Source organism: Rhineura floridana, chromosome 3 (assembly GCF_030035675.1).
Source record: "Rhineura floridana isolate rRhiFlo1 chromosome 3, rRhiFlo1.hap2, whole genome shotgun sequence".
NCBI lineage: Eukaryota > Metazoa > Chordata > Lepidosauria > Squamata > Rhineuridae > Rhineura > Rhineura floridana.
The window spans coordinates 190258004-190276760 of record NC_084482.1 but is presented as its reverse complement, the minus strand read 5'-3'; the positions used below and the strand labels follow the sequence as shown (position 1 = coordinate 190276760).

Below are 18757 nucleotides of genomic sequence, written 5' to 3'. Positions count from 1 at the left end.
TCTTTCCACCATTCCATTAGACTGTGGATATCCCGGACTGCTAAAACACTGTTCAAATCCCCACTCATAAGCAAACTGCTGAAACTCTCTACTAGAAAAAGACATGTTATCACTCACAACCATGCTCGGAATTCCATGACGAGCAAAAATAGTTTTCAGTTTAACAATCACATTCTTGGCCGTCTTGTCAGATAAACTTAATACTTCTGGATACTTTGAAAAATAATCTACTACAAGAAGGAAAGGAGAAGATTTATATTCAAAAATATCCACACCCACTTTCTGTCATGGTAACTTAGGAATTTCATGTGGCTTAAGTGGCTCTTTTTGATTACATGGAGCATAACGAGCACACACCAGACAATTTCCAATCTCTTTTTCAATATCTTTGCACATGCCAGGCCAATACATCACAGATGCTGCCCTAGCTCTAGTTCTGTGAATACCTTGGTGAGATACATGAAGCTTTGAAAGAACACCTTGCCTCTGGGAAGCAGGGATAACTACTTTGTTTCCCAAGTAAATAATGCCATTATGATAGCGCAAATAGTCTTTAATATGCCAAAAAGACTTTGCAGCACTGGGAACATCCTTCAAATACTGAGGCCATCCATTTTTTATAAACACTGCCACTTCTTGAAGTTGGGAATCATGCTTTGTAGCTTCTTGTATAATAGCCACCCCCTTTGGATGAATGACAAGTGTGCCTAATCCATGTACTACTCTGTCTCCCACTATAGAATCCTCAACATCTGTAAATACATCCACAGGAGCCCTAGATAATGTATCAGCAATATACATATGCTTACCTGGGATATATATCACATTAAGATCATACCGCTGAAGTTGTAATATGCGCTGCAAACGAGCAGGAGCACTACCAATTGACTTTTTAAAAATTATTTCTAAAGGCTTATGATCAGTATGAACTAAAACAACTTTACCAAATACATACTGATGAAACTTTCTGATTGCATATAATACCGCAAGTAGCTCTTTCTCTATTTGAGCATAATTTTGCTCTGCTGAACTAAGTGACCTTGACGCATAACACACAGGTTTATTTCCTTGAAGCAAACATGCTCCAAGACCATCTTTTGATGCATCTGCTTGTACAGTAACTGGTTTGGTAATATCAAAATATTGCAGTACAGGTGCTTGACATAGTTGCATTTTAAGCAACTCAAAAGCTTTTTTATGTTCAGGCATCCACTTAAATAAAATATCTTTTCTTAATAAATTACACAAAGGTGCTGTCAGTTCTGCCTCACCCGGAATATATTTGGATAAATACTGCACAGACCCTAAAAATCTAAGAACACCTTGTTTATCTTGCGGACATTTCATCTCAGAAATAGCCTTCACTTTATCAGGGTCAGGACATACTCCTTGAGCAGTAACTATTTGACCCATGTACTTTACAGAGTCAACCTTAAATTGAATTTTATCCATATTAAATTTGATGTTTTTAGTACGTGCTGTATCCATAACTTGACAAAGAATCTGATCATGCTGCTCTGAGGTTGCTGCCGCAATAATCATATCATCAGCTATCATATAAACCCCTCTTATATGACCAAAAACTTCCTCATTTTTCTGTTGAAATACTTCACTAGAAGACTTAAGCCCAAATGGCAAACGATTAAAACAATATCGTCCCCAAGGTGTATTAAATGTACATAACCGTGAAGAATGTGCATGTAGCTTGACTTGCCAATAACCATCCTTTTCATCTAAAATAGTAAAAAACTTCATTCCTGCTAGACGGCTCAAAACATCCTCTGTTGTAGAAATTGTATAATGTTGTTGACGAATTGCTTTATTCAAATCCCGAGGATCAAGACATATCCGTAACTTTCCATTCTTCTTCTCTGTAATAACAAGACTACTGACCCACTCCGTAGGACCTATCACCCTGGATATCACTCCAGCATTTCTCATTTGTCCTAAAGTCTCTTTCAGTTTATTCAATATGGCAAAAGGAATTTTTCTATATCCATGAATAACAGGAGCCACAGTAGGATCAACATGTATATGGTGGATACCTTCAAATTCACCAAGCCCATCAAACACATCAGAATATTTCTCAAGTAGCTGTTCTTTCGTTAATTATTGAACTGTAGTCACATTATCAATTCGACGAACTGAATCCAGAGTCTCACAAGCTGCTCGCCCAAGCAATGGAAGAGAGGATCCATCTGTTACATAAAACATCAGCTTTGCTGCCCCTCTGGAAGTACGACAATCAAGAACAATAGCTCCCAGAGGCTTTATACGAGTCCCACCATAAGACACAAGACAAAAATCAGTTTTAAACAACACCTTTTTGTCTGGTAACTCATGAAATATTTGTAGAGGCAAAACATTTGCTTCAGCTCCTGTATCCAACTTTAACCTTACTGAGAGTCCTTGCAGAAATATAGCAACATACCATCCATTCACCAAATCTTTGCCAGCTTCATGAGTTAATTCTCCTATAAACAAACTGTTTAAATCTAGCTCATGCATCAAATAATTCTGTTGCCCCTTTTTGGCACTGACTAAATTTACTTTGCATACTCTAGCAAAATGATTTTTCATATGACATTTATAACAGGTTTTTCCAAACGCTGGACAATTTCGAGGTGGATGCACAGTACCACAACAGGAGCATCTACTATATTTAATCTGCTCATATTTATCTTTAGATTGAAATTTATCAGATCCAAAAGCCTGTACTGGACTTTTCCCATGGGTTTTATCAATCACAGATACTGTATGTAGCTTTTGATCATCTCTTGAGGGAGTTGACATAGCTTGTAGTTGAACTCTTGTTATTTCCTCTAAACGACATATTTCAATCGCTTTCTCCAAAGTAAGCTCAGGTTCCGCAATCAATCTTTTCTTCAATTTTTCATCTTTAATGCTGAACACAATCTTATCTCGTATCATATCATGAACTGTTGCACCAAACTCACACTTACTAGCCTTAAGCTTAAGCTCAGTCACAAACCACTAGTTTCTTGATATCTCTGAGAGTGGTTCCAAAAAGCATAGCGTTCAAATATCACATTTTTACGAGGAGTACAATATATCCTAAATTGTTCAAGAACTTCCTCTATGTCTTGTGGCCCCTCTTCAGGTAAATCAAAAGTATTGTAAACTGCCAACGCTTCCTCTCCAACACAATGTAATAAAATAGCAATTTGCCGATTCTTAGCAACATTATCAACTCCAGCTGCAGAAAGATATAAAATAAAAGCTTGCTCCCATCGCTTCCATGTCTCAGCCAGATTACCTTGCAATACCAGAGGAGGTGGAGGCCGGAATGAGTCCATTTTGGACTTCTGACACCATATAATGTGTTATGTTTCACAATAAACACATCTTGATTCTTTAACAATAAGAATAGTATACTTTAATCACCATTCTATAGGGCAGAGTCTTTACATCTGCTTATGCTGTGCTTCATCCATCTCAACTGCACTCCAACTGCCCTTAACTGACAATTCCAAGACCTTAAAGAGATATTACAGCACATGTAATATGAGAATGGGAGGAAAACTTCTCCCTGTGATTGTTCTGTCAATCTCTCAAGCTTTGATGGCACTGCCAGATCCATCCTGCCACTGCCTCAGTTAGCAGGTTAAAGGGTAGCAAAAATGCTCAGGTTAGCATATTACTATACTCTTTTTTTTAACTGCAGGACTAATACAAAAGGTACATCTAGTCCAGCATCCTGTTCTCACAGGGGCCAACCTGGTGATTGAAGGGGGATTTGGAGTTGGGTTTCCCTAAGAGTAGTCCACTGACACTCTGGCCTCTACACCAGATTGGCTTTTGACCTTGGTCTTGGGGAATAGGGAAAGGGATGTGCCTAAGGTCTTGGTAAACCTTCTTCTGCAGAAAGTGTCCTGCTGAGGGTTTGCCAAGAGCCACTTCAGGGATTCCTTGTGCTCTGGGGTATCCTGAAGACAGAGTGGAAGAGTAGTGAACAGTGCCAACCATTCATTCTTCTTCATTTCCAATCCTAGTTTGAAGAGCCTTGTGAGGTCAACTCCTCCAGCCTCCTACTTTGCAAAACGCCAGCCATTAAGCTGCTGTCCCACTCCATCCAAGTAAAAGTGGAGTTCGTCCTGGATAATCTCAGTTTTAACTTCAACTCCTTGCACCCAGCTGGCTTCTCCTATGAGGTTGATCCCTTCCTGAAGCCCCTCAATACAGAAGATCATACCAAACCCTATCGTCACAAGCCTGGAAGCGTCATCTCTGTGGAGGTAATGGAACAATCCACTAAGCAGGAAGCAATACCAGTTCCTTGCTTATTGGCTATGGATATTCCATACTAGACCACAATTCTGCACCAGGGTAACTCAGGTCTTCCTCCAAAAAGTGTCAGTTTCTGCATCTGTCTAATATTCGTATAAAATCTATCCAAGACAGTGGCTATCATCATATCTTGTGGCCACTGAGGTCCATAAGTTAATTATGCGTTGTTTCAAGGCATTAGGATAGAAAGCAGCAACTACAATGTGTAAATTCCTTTCCTCTCCAATGCCCTACCTAATTCATACTACCCAAAGTTCTCCCCAATTGTGTCTACTCCACAAATATGGCCTGCTGAAACGCTATTTGCAGAACAGTACAAATGAACACAGTTACTATGATGTGCATTACATGTTCTGATTATAGATGTCAGACTTTTCAGCTTGCAGAATTTGTGTATCCTTGTGGCAGATATATTATAATTTTAGTTACTTTATTTATTTAAAAAGATCTATATATCACTTGATTGTAGAAAACCTCTAAGCAGTTTACAAAAACATTAACATTATCATTAAAAACAGTTAAAACAAGTAATTAAAACCATTGTTAAAACAACTAAAACAGCAACAGTGTAATAAAAAGATTAAAACACATCAACATCTATTTGTCTGGATATACTTGTCTAAATAAAAAAGTTTTAAGCAGGCACCAAAAAGGATACAGCAAGCACTCCTGCCTGCTGTCAATAGGCAGGGAGTTCCAAAGAATAGGTGCTGCCACACTAAAAAAAAGATTTCTTACAAGTGCAGAACAAGTATTATGTGACGCCTGTAACAGTGCCAGTTCCGCAGATCGAAGCACTCAAGTGGGCACATGTGGGGTAAGGCAGTCCTGCAAGTAAACTAGTCCCAAGCTGTTAAGGGCTTTATATACCAGTAGTAACACCTTGAACTTGGCTCGGCAACCAGTGCAGAACGCTGAGCAGAGGTGTTATAAGCTGACAGGATCTCATTCCTGTCAGCAATCTGGCTGCAGCATTCTGCACTAACTACACTTTCTGGGTCATGTGCAAGGGAATATCCACACAGAGGGCATAATCTTTAGACTATTATTTTATGCAAGTCACAAAACCTTTAAAGCTGTAGTCCTAACCTTCCATGCTACCTGTTTGTAATGGCCCTTAATATTAACAACAGATAATTTATCAATTGCTGCAGGCTGATTAGCCCAGTTTGCAAACACTGGTTCAGTTTGTATGAAACACTAAGCCAAACCATGACTCAGTGTGAATGTGTGAGTGTGCAGGCTCTTGGAGAGGAGATCACGGCCGCTTTGCTCATCCTCTGGTCCTGCTGCTGCTGCTGTGAGCTAAGACATGAGTTGGCTTAGTGTGTTGTCTGAACACAGGATCATGTTTTGTAAACCAAGAACAAATCTTGGTTACAGCTCATGGTGTCAGGTGCCTTGCTCTGAAGATTGACTTGTATTTTAAAAAATAAATAAATAAATAGATAAATGGTTTCATATTTCTGGCTTACATGCCATCACATTTTCATATTTGCAACCTCTAGACTTGCCACCCTTCAAAGAGTTTTTGGAGATTCTCTCCAAACCCCTTCCGCTTCTCTCCCTGTTGCCTTCACTCAGAGGAAGGCTGCTGTACCTGATTGCCTTGTGCTCCTTCCTGAAGGGAGAAAACCTGGACCTGGCCATTTCCAAAGACGAGGTGAAAGCCATGATTGGAGTTGGTGTCTGCTCAGTCAAGACCCTGACAAAGAACCACCTCTATTGCGAACCTCCCCCTGAGCAACCAGCCCCTCAACACCGGGCCAAGCGGGAGGGCACAGATTCGCTGCCGGAGTTCACAGTAAGGGGTGGATATTGGCAACAAGTAGATCTGGGCTGAGGAGGGGTGAGCTGGGGGAAGAGACAAGGGAATACACTGGGCAAGGAGGGGGCGCTGGGAACGGGGTGGGGAAAGGAGGGTGGGGAAAGAGGGGAGCTAGAACAGGGTGAATCACTGTGGAGGGAAGGAGGGAATAATTATTTCTTCATCTGGGAAAAGGAACTCTAGCCGGCCTATGAAAGAGTGCATTTTTTTTTAAAAAAAGAGTAGGGTTATTTCTTGGTAGGTTTTTTTGTGTGTGTGTGATTATCAGTTGTCCATTGTAGGGTGGGGTGGACAAATGGGGTAAAGACACTCTTCTGTTGTTCCACCATGGAATTAAAAGCAGTAGAGGGAGGGAAGAGATTTACATCTGAGGGAGGCCATTGGAGGGCAGGGCTAAATACACTCTCCTTGAGCAACAATTATTTGATCTTCTAACTGGGCCTTGTGAAGCTGCTAATTGCAGAAAAAAACCCAGCAACAACAAGGCCCTTTTTATCTGCTTCACATCTAGTTTGGCCCTCGTGTAGCCATATTTGTTTAAAACCTTTTTTATTTAAGCAAGCCTACCCAGATATGTAAAGTTGACATGTTTTTTAATATGTAATTTTATTTTATAACGTATATTTTTAACTGCTGATTTTATTTATATTTTGTTTTTGTTTTTTAGGTCAACTTGTTTTTTAGGTCACCTTTTTTAAACTTCTGACTTTTATCTATGATTGTAATGTAGATTTTATTTAAACTGCTTGGAGTTTTTTATGATGAAGCAGTGTACAAATTTTGTTAAATAAAATAAATAAATGAAAATGGTGGTGGATGCTCGCAAGGAGATATACCCTTGCCCAACACTAGTACCCTACCATTTTGTGAGCTTGTCCTTTAATTGATGTTAGAAATAACTTTTGAGAAATTTTTAACTTTAAAAGGAGGTACAAAGCAGGACAGCTTCCCCCTTCCAGCAGCAAGGCTATCCTTATCCAACACCCCCACTCCGCCCCGGGGCACCTTGTATGGACAGTGGCGGAGTGAGGATCTCAGGTTCTTGTCAGTGAAAAGTAACTTGCATCAGTATTGCATGAAGCTCCTGAAATGCAGTTAGTGGTGCCTACTTGGCATGATCATGCCAAAAGATCCCTCTGAGACAATCTCATCAAGAGAATGCCCTCACTTGTCACCCCTGAGCTTCCCTTTCAGACACACATTTGTGCAAAGCCCTGTTTGGATATTCACTGCACTCACATGTAATCACTCACATGAGAGGGAGTGGGGAGGGGGTGTGCCCTGACAGCCCGCCCCCCTCCAGCACACCATCTTTATTCTGTATACAGCCCTCCTTGAGGGTGAAGGTTTGAAGTGGAGAGCCTCCTCTACTGCAGAGGAGATTAGTCAGAGATTTAAATGATGCAGCTCTATGAGTCAAGGAGGCTCCCCGATTCAGACCTCCACTTGTGCAGGGCTCTAAACTGGGTAAAAATGATGCACCGATGGGGATGCCTCAGCAGTCCACCCTCACTTCTACTTGTATGTTTGTCTACATGTGAGGAGACTGTATGCCTGAATAGGGTTAAAGAATGGAAATGGACTGCCTTCAAGTCGATCTGGACTTATGGCAGCCCTATGAACAGGGTTTTCATGGTAAACGGTTTTCAGAGAGGGTTTACCATTGTCTTCCTCTGAGGCTGAAAGGCAGTGACTAGCCCAAGGTCACCCAGTGAGCTTCATGGCTGTGTGGGGATTTGAACCCTGGTCTCCCAGGTCATAGTCCACCACCTTAACCTTTTTAACAAAACAAAACAAACCTTACTGTTTGTCTATTGCCACAGGCAACCAGTTTCAGAGAACGTTGGTCTTCTGAGAGAGAGTCCACCAGGTTAAGAAAAGTGGGATATAAGCTATATGATGGTGGTGGGGGTGATGATTATGATGCAAATTTATAAACCACTTTACAGCCGTAGGCCATTAAATGCTAATAAAGTAACGTTTAGCAAGATAAAATATCCCCAAATACAAATTCTAAAATCAATTAAAACCATTTTTCCAAGCTCTATTTGAAAACAAAACCATTCCTGCAGATGTACAACTAGTATTTCATCAATAACTGGGTAACATCTCAGGGGAATTAATTATGATGATAATGATGATGATGGCTCCCCCTTCCTTCTCATCTTCACATGAGATCACGTCTCAATCCTCTCGCCCTCCTGCAGGTCCAAATGGGGAACAAGAACTTCTGGCTGGGTCGTGTGCAGTATGACACAGAGAGTCATCTCACTTTCCCCATGGAGGCTCAGATTGGCCTAGGTGTCGGGGCCTCCTTCATCGCTTTGATTGTACTCATCATTGTCTTCATCTACAGGTGAGAAGTGGGAAGGAAGGAGGGTGCCTGGAAGCTGCAAGGCTGTGATCCTTAGGCCCAGCCAAGCACTGTGCTCTGCATGTGAGAGAAACTGACTGGGTAGTAACCTGCTCTGTGAAGGAAAAAAAACAGGAGGAACTTTGCTTTTTGTGAGCAGAGGAAATTGCTATTGAAGCAGAAGCAAAGGAAATTGCTATTAAAGCGACCTGTTCAGTGTGTGTACAGCAGTGGAAGCTTTGTCATTCCTTTCTTCCTGTTTCCAAGCCATTGATAGTACTTAGCAGCCGGCTCAGGCTGGTAGGAGGTGAGGAAGGTAGCACGCAAGAACGGGCCTTCTCGGTGGTGGCTCCCCATTTGTGGAATGCTCTCCCCAGGGAGACACATTGGCGCCATCATTGCCTGTTTTTAAGCTCCAGGTCAAAAACAATTTTATTCACCCAGACCTTTGGAGCTCTGTTTTTATCTGGTGGGCAGGAGTTGGATCTTGTTTTTATATATTTTGTATTTCAGGATGTTTTCATATCTGTTTTTAATGTTTTAAGTTGCTTTGAGATTATCTTTGAAAAAAAGTAACTAATAATAATAGTAGAAGTCCAGGACAGCTGAAGGGCACCAAGTTAGGGAAGGCTGATAACTGAGCGTTCAAAGTCCTTCACAAGCATTATCTAGTTGCATTCCTTGCAACACCCCTGTAAGGTAAATCATTATCATTATCCCCCCTATTGTAGATGAGGGGGGAATGAGGTCCCCTAGTAAGTTCATGATAGAGGCAGGAGTCGAACCAGGAACTTCCTGATTGACATCTCATTCTCTTAGCTGCTATGCTGCTCCAGCTTTCTTGCTGTGCTACACCAAATGGGATCCTCTTCCCACTTCTCTGACACTGATGATGCCTCCAAAGTCTGCAGGTCTGGCAGGAGTTATGCCCATAATCTCTGCCTGTTGCTTACTAATTCAGCCCCTCTGCATTCAGTTGCTCTAAGCCCCAAACACAGAGGAGGGATCAAGGCTGTATGACAGAACACATGTCTTGCACTCAGGAGGTCCCAGGTTCAGTGCTGCACATTCCCACTTAGAAAGATCAGGTAGCAGATAATGGGAAAGACCTTTGCCTAAAATCAGAGAGAGCTGCTACCAGTCAGAGTAGACATTACTAAAGTGGATGAACAAATATTCTGTCCTGGTATATGGCAGCTTCCTGTGTCTCTGCACCACTACACATGTAGCATAGAGGTAACACAAATGCAGCACAATAGCTCTGTATACAGTGCGAGTCCAAAGGTCTGTATAGCACATGCGTAAATACACACATAACATCATGTGTTTGCCATGGGCATTCCAGGATATATGAGCAGTCTGGGAGGCTGACAAAGCTTAAATTTGGAATGGGGTGGGGATTCCCTTGGCCAACTCATCTAGGTCCCAAGGCAATCCAAATACAAACAAAAATGGGGAAATTTTGCCTGCTCCAAAAATCTTTAATGGCATTTCATTTTCACTACTCCCTGTATGAATGCCCTCCCCCCCCAAAAGAACTTGGCTGAAAACATCAGCCCTGCTCTATTGTACACTGTATGATTTTGCACACTTTAGTCCAATTACTTAATTTTGGTTTTGCATAGAATTCAAGAGCCAGGCTGTGAACAGACAAAATCAACTTTGCCATTTCCTTCTTTCTTTCCAGGAGGAAGAGCAAACAGGCCCTGAGGGACTACAAAAAAGTTCAGATCCAGCTTGAAAATCTGGAAACAAGTGTCCGAGACCGGTGCAAAAAAGAATTCACTGGTAAGTGAGGAGAGAAAGAAGCTCCCTCTCTGCCTCTGGGGATGTGGAATCCCTTTGAGGCCAAAATTATAAATTGCTTCTTTCCTGCATCAGGATCGTTGCTCTTTTCAGTCTGATGCTGCTATGTTAGGCAAGTGAACCTGTGAAATTGAGCAGAATCTGTTCTGAGTTGGCTACTCTCCCATTTGAACTTTGAGGCCAGAGGTAATCTCAAGGGCCCTTTCCAAGATACGAAAAATTAATTCATGATTCCCTAAAATGAAAACACTGAAAGAATGGTTAGCAGCAGCGGAACTCAGTGGTAGAATAGTTGCTTTGTATTCATAAGGTCCCCGATTCACTCTCTGGCATCTCCAGGTATGGCTTCAAGAAAGACTCCTGTCAGACCCTGGAGAGCAGCTGCCAGCCTGTGTAGGTAATACTGGGTTAGATGGATCAATGGTGTATAAGGAAGCTTCCTTTATTTCCTGTGTTCCTAATGCTCTTGTCCTAACGGAGGAGGGGAAGTCTCTTCCTCATAACACGGGTGATTCCTTTCTTATGCAGACCTCATGACGGAGATGATGGATCTCACCAGTGACTTGGTTGGCACCGGGATTCCCTTCTTAGATTACAAGTCCTATGCAGAGCGCATTTTCTTCCCAGGTCACCGTGAGTCGCCATTACAAAGGGATCTGGATGTGCCAGAATCACGGAGACAGACGGTCGAACAGGGCTTGGTGCAGCTCTCCAACCTCCTCAACAGCAAGCTCTTTCTCACCAAGGTATAGTTTCAATAAGGAAATTGACATTTTAAATTAAAATAAGGTCAATCACACATCTCAAAGTTCTGCCTCAACAGTGCTCAGGCTGTACAAAGGAGGCTAAATTCATGGAACAGAGCACAGAATTCTTTTTCTTTTTTCAGATAAAATCTATTACGTGCAACACAAAGGCAAGTTTCTAGTCCTCACTAAAATTCTAACTGGCAGCTTCTGCTAAAGGTTTAGAAATGGGTTGGAATGTGTGACTATCACTCAGTGCAACTCCCACTTCCTGTCCATTTTTCCTTTACAACAAAAGTATTTGGAAATAGAACAGACAGGATGATTACAAAGCATGAAAATTTGCCCAGATTGCACAGTTTATTCCAATTACATAATTGGATTTAGCAGACATGGGATTTATGGTATAGTTTTGTTTGTGTTTTAATTTGTGGCAAAGATACTGCAGATGCCCTGAGTTGTGTCCTCCACCACACAGCACCTCCTACTGGCAAGGCTAAAATGAAGATAGTAAGGATCTTGCCTCCTATTCCCAGCTCAGCTGTGAAACTCATTAGTTTATCTTGCAAGAGTCACCATTTCTCAGCCTAACCCTACTTCACAAGGTTGTAATGAGAGTAAAAGGGGGGCTGGGGAAACACACACCACATATATTTTATTTGTTTATTGAGTTTATATCAGGCCAGAGTGGGCCAATTCTGCTTCTGCTCTCAACAGACATGTGTTTATAGGAAAGTGAAAGCCAACCTACAAACACGTTCTGGGGATAACCCACCAACCAACTAAAATTACTGGTCTGGTATAGTCCTGAGCCAAGAAATTATTCCCTAACTGTTTGGTCCCCCTCCCTTTGTCCAGTTTATCCACACTCTGGAAATCCAGCGCACGTTCTCCCCAAGGGATCGAGCCTACGTCGCATCACTTCTTACAGTTTCATTGCATGGGAAGCTCGAGTACTTCACAGACATCCTCAAGACTCTCCTGAATGACTTGGTGGAGCAATATGTGGCCAAGAACCCCAAGCTGATGCTGCGAAGGTGGGGAACATGGGCAAGAGAGAGAACCCTGCCACTTTTTCCATCCAGATTGAGCTTCTGGGTTTGGCTGTTTGCACAAGTTGAGGAGCAAGAATGAACATGGGTATATCCAGTGTGAACACTGGCTATACATAAGAACGGGATGGGGAACCTCCAGCCTTGACCCTAATTAGCATGGCATGGGTCCCAATTTGGCCCGTAAGGTGTTTCCCCAAAAATCATGCCCACCTGCCCCACATCCAGCATCACATGTGGCATCAGGTATGGGGCAGGGTGGATATGTGGCTACCAGCGAACAATTGGGAGCTTCAACATGTGTTTCCAATTGTTCATTGTGAAGGGAGGCTTGCTATCACCCCCAATCAGCTGATAGACACTGACATAAAGCTTGCTGGGGAACTCAAGTGCAGCCAACCACTACCAAAAGCAGGTCTTGAAGTCAGTGCCAATCAGCTGATTGGCGTGGACTTCAAGCCCACTTGGATTTCATTGGATCTTCCTTGCAGCATGGCTTGAACTCAAACTATGCTTCAAAGGAAAAATGGGTTACCTGATGTTGTGGTGATGTCAGGTGATTGACAGACGGGCAGACCTGCTCACTTGTCAAAGTGGCCCTCTGAGGATGGTGGAACCCAGGATCTGGCCCGCCAGTTGGAAAAGGCCCCCCACCCCTGCCCAAGGACATCAGCAGAACCCTGCTATGTCAGACCAAAGGCCTACCCGCTCCAGTAGTCTTCCAACAGAGAGTGACCAGATGCTTCCAGAAAGCCCACAACCAGGGCAGGAAGGCAACAACCCTCTCCCAGTGCTTGCCACCTAAGAACTAGTATTCAGTGTCATATTACCTCTGAATGTGGGGGTTCCGTGGCTAATAGCTATTGATCTTTAGCTAATCTCCCTTTTAAAGTCATCTAAATCCATGGAAATCCCTACATTCCACAGCAGTAAATTTCACAAGTATTGTATGATTAACTCTACAGCAACAACAAATCTGAGAGAACTGTAACAGCATTCCAAAGGCAGTGTTAATATTTCCATCTACCAACTTCGTAATTTTATTTTTTTTTAAAAGGAGCGTCCTAAATATCTCTGTGGGTAGCAGGCTTAGTGAGACATTGTACACAACTGCTTTGGGATATGAGCCACCTCCAAAAGAGAGCAGGACCATAACAAATCTGGGTTCTTTTTCAGGACAGAGACAGTGGTGGAGAAGTTGTTGACCAATTGGATGTCCATCTGTCTATATGCATTTGTAAGGGTAAGACCATTCCGCCTACTCATTCATCGGGAGAGGAGATCAAGATGGAATGCCAGGCCTTGCTAGAATAGGGGTAGCCAACCTCCAGATGGTGTTGGACTACAATTCCCATCAGCTCCGGCTAGGGTGATGGGAGTCCAACGACATCTAGGAGATACCCTCTTGGCTACTTCTGTGATTTATTTATTCATTTGTGACTGTATTTTTGATATTGCCATATCATAAAATATCAGGACAGTGTACAACCATAAAACATTAAAAACAATACAAATAATAAAGTGACTGGCTAATCAGCTGCAAAGGCCTGTTGGCATAAAAAAGTCTTCAAAGCTGAAAGTCAAAAACAAGGATTCCTGCCAGATCTCTGCTGGAAGAGTGTTTCAAAGCACAGGACCAGTGACCCTAAGTGCCCAACTTCTAGTGGAAGCCAATTGGGCCTCTGTGACATGGAGGACAACTGGCAGCTTTCCTCTGGATGATAAAATATAGGAGTCAGCCCATCACTCTCTCTTTTGAGTACCAGTATTTCCTGAATATCTCCCTAATGCCCATCCCCCTTGAGGGCAGGCACAGCTGTCAGAATCTCTTGGTGGAGGACCATGTGAGGAACAGCAAGAGTTCCAGAAATCCATTGTGTTCTTCTCCTGGGTTAAGAGTGACACAAGCAGATGAAATGAAATCGGAATTGATCCTGAATCAGGAACACAAGATGTTAAAGCTAGACCCTGTTGCTAGTAGTAGAGCTGGACATCATGACACATTGGGAACAATTTTCCTTCAGAACTATGAAATATGAATCCACACAGTCCCTCATCTGGTGGCAATGGCATCTAGTTTGAACCCAAGGTGGGTTTGGTACTGATGCTTGCAAGCCAGCTGCTGGCTAAACCAGCTTTTACTCAGACCCATGAGCTCACCATGGCTCAATAGTAACACTAATCAACATTTTCAGACCTGGGGACCCACCTTCAGCCCAAACATGCATTTTGGGATTCACTTTTTAATTTTTTACCCTATATTTCAGTGGCAGTAACGCTACTGGTGTAACCCACCTTAGGTTGAACTGGGACACAGTAGTGGGACCCAACCCACCAGTTGAGGTCAAGTGATCTAAATGACTTTGACGTTGAACCTGATTTGGTTAGATTCTTCCACCCGAACCATTCCTGTGTGAGTGCCAGGATGGCCCAGAATGACAGGTAGAAACTCGTATGTGACATCTGATGAGGCCTTCTCCATTTCTCCACTAGGACTCTGTTGGGGAGCCCCTCTACATGCTCTTCCGAGGCATCAAGCACCAGGTGGACAAGGGGCCAGTGGACTGGGTGACGGGGAAAGCGAAGTACACCCTGAATGACAACCGCCTTCTCCGAGAAGACCTGGAGTATCGCACGCTGGTGAGAGCCACTGAAGTCATGTTGGGAAGAGGCCCAGCTAGAGCCATTCTTCTCTGACCTCGCATGCAGCCGAACACTTGTTTCCAGCCGCTCAGAGTCCAGCCCATATCTTCCAGCCCTCCATCCTACTCCCCCATATTACTGCCATCCTATAGTGGAATCCTCCTGTTTCAAAGTCTCCAGGGCTCTATGAAATGAGCCTCTCCTTCCCCTTGCTGGCCTTATTCACAGAACAGAAAGGAGCAGTCAAATTATTTCATTTATTTATTATTAAATGTTCAGGCCTGGTTATGGGACTGAATCTGCCTTGGTCACCCTGATGGACGACCTTTATCGGGAGAAGGACAGGGGGAGTGCGACCCTGTTACTCTTACTTGATCTCTCAGCAGCTTTTGATACCATTGACCATGGGATCCTTCTGGACCGACTTGGTGAGATTGGAGGAACTGTTATACAGTGGTTCCAATCCTATCTCCAAGGTTGTTTTCAGAGAATAGCATTGAGTGATTGTCGTCCGGCCCCCTGGCAGCTGTGCTGTGGGGTGTCGCAGGGTACCACTTTGTCCCCCATGCTGTTTAACATCTATATGAAGCCCTTGGGAGCGGTCATCAGGAGCTTTGGGGTGAGGTGTCAGCAGTATGCTGACGATACCCAGCTCTATTTCTCTGTGACATCTGAATCGGGAGAGGCTGTGCAAGCCCTGGACTGCTGCCTGGAGTGGGTGGTGGGCTGGATGAGGGCCAATAAACTGAGTCTGAATCCTAGCAAGATGGCGGGGCTATGGGTTGGTGGTTCCCAAGTTCAGATAATTGGTCAGTTGCCTGCTTTGGATGGGGTATTACTCCCTCTGAAAGAGCAAGTTCGTAGTCTGGGGGTGCTCCTGGATCCATCTTTGTTGCTAGAGGCCCAGGTGACCTCCGTGGCTAGGAGTGCCTTTTACCTGCTTTGGCTGGTAAGACAGCTGCGGCTATTTCTGGACTGGGGTAGCCTGACCACTGTTGTCCACACACTGGTAACCTCTAGGCTGGATTACTGTGATGCGCTCTATGATGGGCTGCCATTGAAGTTGGTCCAGAAGCTGCAGCTGGCACAAAATGTGGCAGCGAGACTGCTCACTGGGGCAGGGTATCGCCAACATGTCACCCCACTGCTGAAAGAATTGCACTGGCTGCCCATTTGCTACCTACCGGGCCAAGTTCAAGGTTCTAGTCTTAGTGTACAAAGCCCTATACTGCTTGGGACCAAGATACCTGAAAGACCATCTTATCCCTTCCATACCCAGTCAATCACTGTGCTGTGCAGGTGAGGGCCATCTTATCAGAAGGTCCATTCCACACAACATAGGAAACAGACCTTTAGTGTGGCGGCATCTACCCTGTGGAACTCCCTACCCTTAAAGGTTAGACAGGCACCTTCTCTGTTATCTTTTCGGCGCCTATTAAAGACCTTCCTCTCAACAAGCCTTTTAAGTTGAGACCTTATCCCAGTCTGTTGCATTGCTTTTTAATATGTTTTTAAAGCTTTTTTTTAAAAAAAAATATGTTTTTAACCTTTTTTTAAGATACCTTGAAAGCTTTTTAAATAATGTTTTTAAAGTTGTTTTGTTTTAATGTATTTTAATGTCTGTTTTTATGATGTTTTAAAGTGTTTTTAGTGCTTTTGTTTGCCGCCCTGGGCTCCTGCTGTGAGGAAGGGCGGGATATAAATCAAATAAATAATAAATTAAATGTATATTCTGCCTTTCCTCCTGAAGGAGCCCAAGGTCATGCTGCCAGCTTTGGAGGGTGGGTCAGCTCAACTCTGCGTTTTTTGTTTTTGCAGACCTTAACTGCCTTGGCTCAAACTGGGAGCACAATAGGAGGAACAGAGGGTGCCCAGGGCGTATTGGTGAAGGGCCTGGATTGTGACACAATCACACAAGTGAAGGAGAAGATCCTTGACCAGATATACAAAGGGACACCTTACTGCCACCGGCCTGACCCAGACTCACTTGACTTGGGTGAGTAGAATGCCTGGCTTGGGCACTTGAGGAAACAGCTGTTACCGTGGGACCCTGTTGCAGTATGGTACCCTAAATGGCCATCCACCTCTGCCCCCTACTTCTACAACTCTTTGTTTCTACCCTTTCTGTGCCTGTGTTCAGGCCATTTGCCGACCAACCCTGTACCAGCATGGTTGCTAGGCAACTGCAAACAATGCTCCCTATTCACGTCCAGGTCAACCTGTGTTAGACACTGTGGAAGATGGTACCAACAAGGTGTTGAATATCTGATTGTAGGCCAGGGATGGAGGGAACCTTTGGTCTTCCAGATGTTGCTGCAGTGTAGCTCCCATCATCCCTGAGCATTGGCCATATTGGCTGGGGCTAATGGGAATTGGAAGTCCAACAACATCTGGAGGACCAGAGATTCCCCTGCCAGAGGTAATGGTGCACAGAGGAAGTGTCCTCCCATCTTCATTGGGGGTTTGTAGCTGTTGCAGTGTAGCCTGGTCCATTAAGGCAAATGAAGCACTGCCCCACCAACCTCAGTCTGCTGTCAACAGCCCCAACCTGCTTGCCTTCTTACTTACAACCAGTCCAGGGGGTGGCCCTGGGTGTCAACTTTCTCCTTCTCCTTAATCTTAGTGTTGCTCTTGTAGAACTCAGCAGGGAGGAGGACGGTGACTAAACTAGAATTGGTTGGCTCTGTCTTTTGTTGGCTCTGGCTCCACCTACTGCTGATCTCCCTGCTTTCCGCCCTACCAGTCTCAATGGGCACCAACCACCACTAAGCTGCTGGCCTCTGCTCTTTGAGGTTCTCAAACCTGGTTGTTGGTTTTTGTGTTTGTTTTCCTGTGTCAGAGTGGAGATCAGGGCTGGCTGGGCATCTCATCCTCTCTGATGAGGACGTGACTTCTGTTGTCCAGGGCAACTGGAAGCGTCTCAACACCCTGCAGCACTACAAGGTAAAGGATTTTTGTTTGCCTTCAGCCTTCCCCCGCAGTGAATGGCTTGGCTCAGTGCACAGGTTGACTCAAGCTAAGCACTTCATTGCAGCACATCTGGCTCTCTGGATGCAGCAAATGGTGGCCTTTTCTTGACCTTTGGGATCTGGTCAAAGGAAGAAGGTCCTGCTCTGTGGGAAGGGGGTTGGCTACATGGCCTTTTGATCCTTTCTGACTCAGGAGTCTAAGAAAATACACTCCTTTGGGATACAAGCAAAGCTGCATAGTAAACTGCCTTATGCCAAAGCAGGCTATTTGTCCATCTGTGGCTCTTCAGGGTTGTCCCCATCGCCTACTAACTGAACCATTATCATCTGGAGATGCCAGGGATTCACACCCCATCATGGGCGGGGTGTTTCCAGCTACCCCACCACCCCGTCTTTAGAGGGCTTGTAAGAAGTGGCTGCAGCAGTAGGATTGTGAGCAACATCATGTTTCTAGGAGCAAAGTTGAAACTCTCTAATTTCCTTTTATTTTTGCTATATTGCCAAGAAGTGTAATGTTGCTTGCTAACAGATGCAATGCTGTTATATTTATAGTGTTGAAAAGGGTTTTGTGTTTGCTGTCATAATTGTTATGTTACAGTTTTATTACTGCTGTTTTATTATTTTTGTTATAAATTATGAAATTGTTTTTGTAATTGTTGTTTACTTTGTTGTAAGCTGTGTTGAGCACAAATTTTGGGGGAAAGGCGGCATACAAATAAAAAGGATGATGATGATGAGATGCCAGGGATTAAACTTGGGACCTTTGTATGTAAAGCTTGTCATCAGTGATTGATGGATCCTGATGCTGCCTTACCCATCTCTCTCTCTCCTCTCTCTCCTCTCTCTCCTCTCTCTCCTCTCTCAGGTGCCTGATGGAGCCACTGTTGCTCTTGTTCCTCGTATGACCAAGCACCTTCCCAGGGAGAATCAGGATTACATACCAGGAGAGAGTGAGTCAGTCTAACTCTTCTTTAAATGTTGGAGAAAAATCTTGGAAAATACCAGTACCAGCTTGAGTGGATTAGAGCAGAAAGTAGACCAGGATCTACAGG

General features: G+C 43.8%; 1 protein-coding gene across 14 annotated transcripts in view; it reads left to right on the top strand.

Moving 5' to 3' along the window:
* PLXNB1 (plexin B1) overlaps positions 1-18757 on the top strand; it is a 172903-nt gene that overhangs the window by 136683 nt on the left and 17463 nt on the right. For 13 of the 14 annotated variants that reach the window (XM_061618928.1, XM_061618926.1, XM_061618921.1 and 10 more), the window contains 11 exons: positions 4014-4256; positions 5936-6112; positions 8344-8492; positions 10177-10277; positions 10824-11041; positions 11900-12078; positions 13270-13336; positions 14587-14733; positions 16555-16732; positions 17576-17679; positions 18571-18655. In XM_061618928.1, coding sequence (XP_061474912.1) covers positions 4014-4256; positions 5936-6112; positions 8344-8492; positions 10177-10277; positions 10824-11041; positions 11900-12078; positions 13270-13336; positions 14587-14733; positions 16555-16732; positions 17576-17679; positions 18571-18655 — 1648 coding nt within the window. The remainder of the gene's footprint in view (positions 1-4013; positions 4257-5935; positions 6113-8343; positions 8493-10176; positions 10278-10823; positions 11042-11899; positions 12079-13269; positions 13337-14586; positions 14734-16554; positions 16733-17575; positions 17680-18570; positions 18656-18757) is intronic. The other variant, XM_061618932.1, reaches the window with a different exon arrangement.